This window comes from Apium graveolens, chromosome 7, assembly GCF_009905375.1.
Source record: "Apium graveolens cultivar Ventura chromosome 7, ASM990537v1, whole genome shotgun sequence".
Lineage (NCBI taxonomy): Eukaryota > Viridiplantae > Streptophyta > Magnoliopsida > Apiales > Apiaceae > Apium > Apium graveolens.
In genome coordinates, this window is record NC_133653.1 from 158,019,835 (window position 1) to 158,020,934 (window position 1,100).

Below are 1,100 nucleotides of genomic sequence, written 5' to 3' on the forward strand. Positions count from 1 at the left end.
GTGAAGTCAATACACATCCTCCACTTTCCATTGGCCTTCTTAACTATTACGGGGTTGGCCAACCATTCAGGGAATTGCACTTCCTCAATAAATCCAGCTTCTAAAAGCTTCTCGACCTCCTACTTAATGGATTCCAGCCTATCAGGGGCATAAGTTCTCTTCTTTTGCTTTACAGCCTTCCGAGATGGATCAAAGTTCAACCTATGAGTTATAAGGTTTGGGTCAATCCCTGGCATACCAGTTGCTGTCCAAGCGAATACATCATTATTCTCCTGGAAGAAAGTTGTCATTCGACCCTTCAAGGGTTTGTCCAAAGATGCCCCGACGTATGTGACCTTTTCTGGGTCTAAGGGATCTAATGGAATTGGGACCAAGTCCTCAACTGGCTTTCCTCGTAGTTCGTCATTCTCTCGGACATCCATGTCTTCTATGGGGAGGACCTACCCCCTGTTCCATCAGGCCTAAGTGCTGCAACATAGCAACTGCGGGCCATCTTTTCATCTCCCCTTGCTTCTTTAATACCATTTCTAGTTGGGAACTTCAGTATTATGTGGTAGGTTGAGGGCACAGCCTTAAAAGCGTGGATCCCTGTCCTACCCATGATAGCATTGTAATTAGAGGCTGCCTTGACAACTTGAAAGTTCAACATCTGTGTGGCCTCCCTAGGCTCTTCCTCGATAGTTATGGGAAGTTGTATTGCTCCTTCGACTTTGTATTCTACATGGTTAAACCCGTAGATGGGTGCGTCGGATAGAGTTAGATGAGAATCATTATAGCCCATTCTTATGAATGTGCCATGGAACAGAATGTCCACGGAAGCTCCATTGTCCACTAGGACCCTCATAACAGGACAATTTCTAATTATCGGAGTGATAACCAGAGGATCATCCTAAGGAAATTTCAAACCTTCAAGGTCTGAGTCACCAAATTCAAGCGTCACCTCTGACATAAAACGCTTAGATAGTTCTCTAACTATGCTCATTACTTCTCTTGCATAAGATTTTTGGGATTTCCTTGTAGTACCAGCTGGTGTAGGTCCTCCCGAGATCATATTAATTACTGGCCCTCAGGGCTGTGGGTTGCGATCTCTGTCGTTACCT

The 1,100-nt window shown here is 44.9% G+C and overlaps 1 protein-coding gene across 1 annotated transcript; it reads right to left on the minus strand.

Annotated features, from left to right (window-relative positions):
- Positions 1–427: 427 nt before the first annotated feature.
- LOC141674155 (uncharacterized) lies at positions 428–844 on the minus strand. Its single transcript, XM_074480877.1, has one exon. The coding sequence runs from the start codon at positions 842–844 to the stop codon at positions 428–430; it is 417 nt and encodes a 138-aa protein (XP_074336978.1).
- Between the last annotated feature and the right edge of the window lie 256 nt (positions 845–1,100).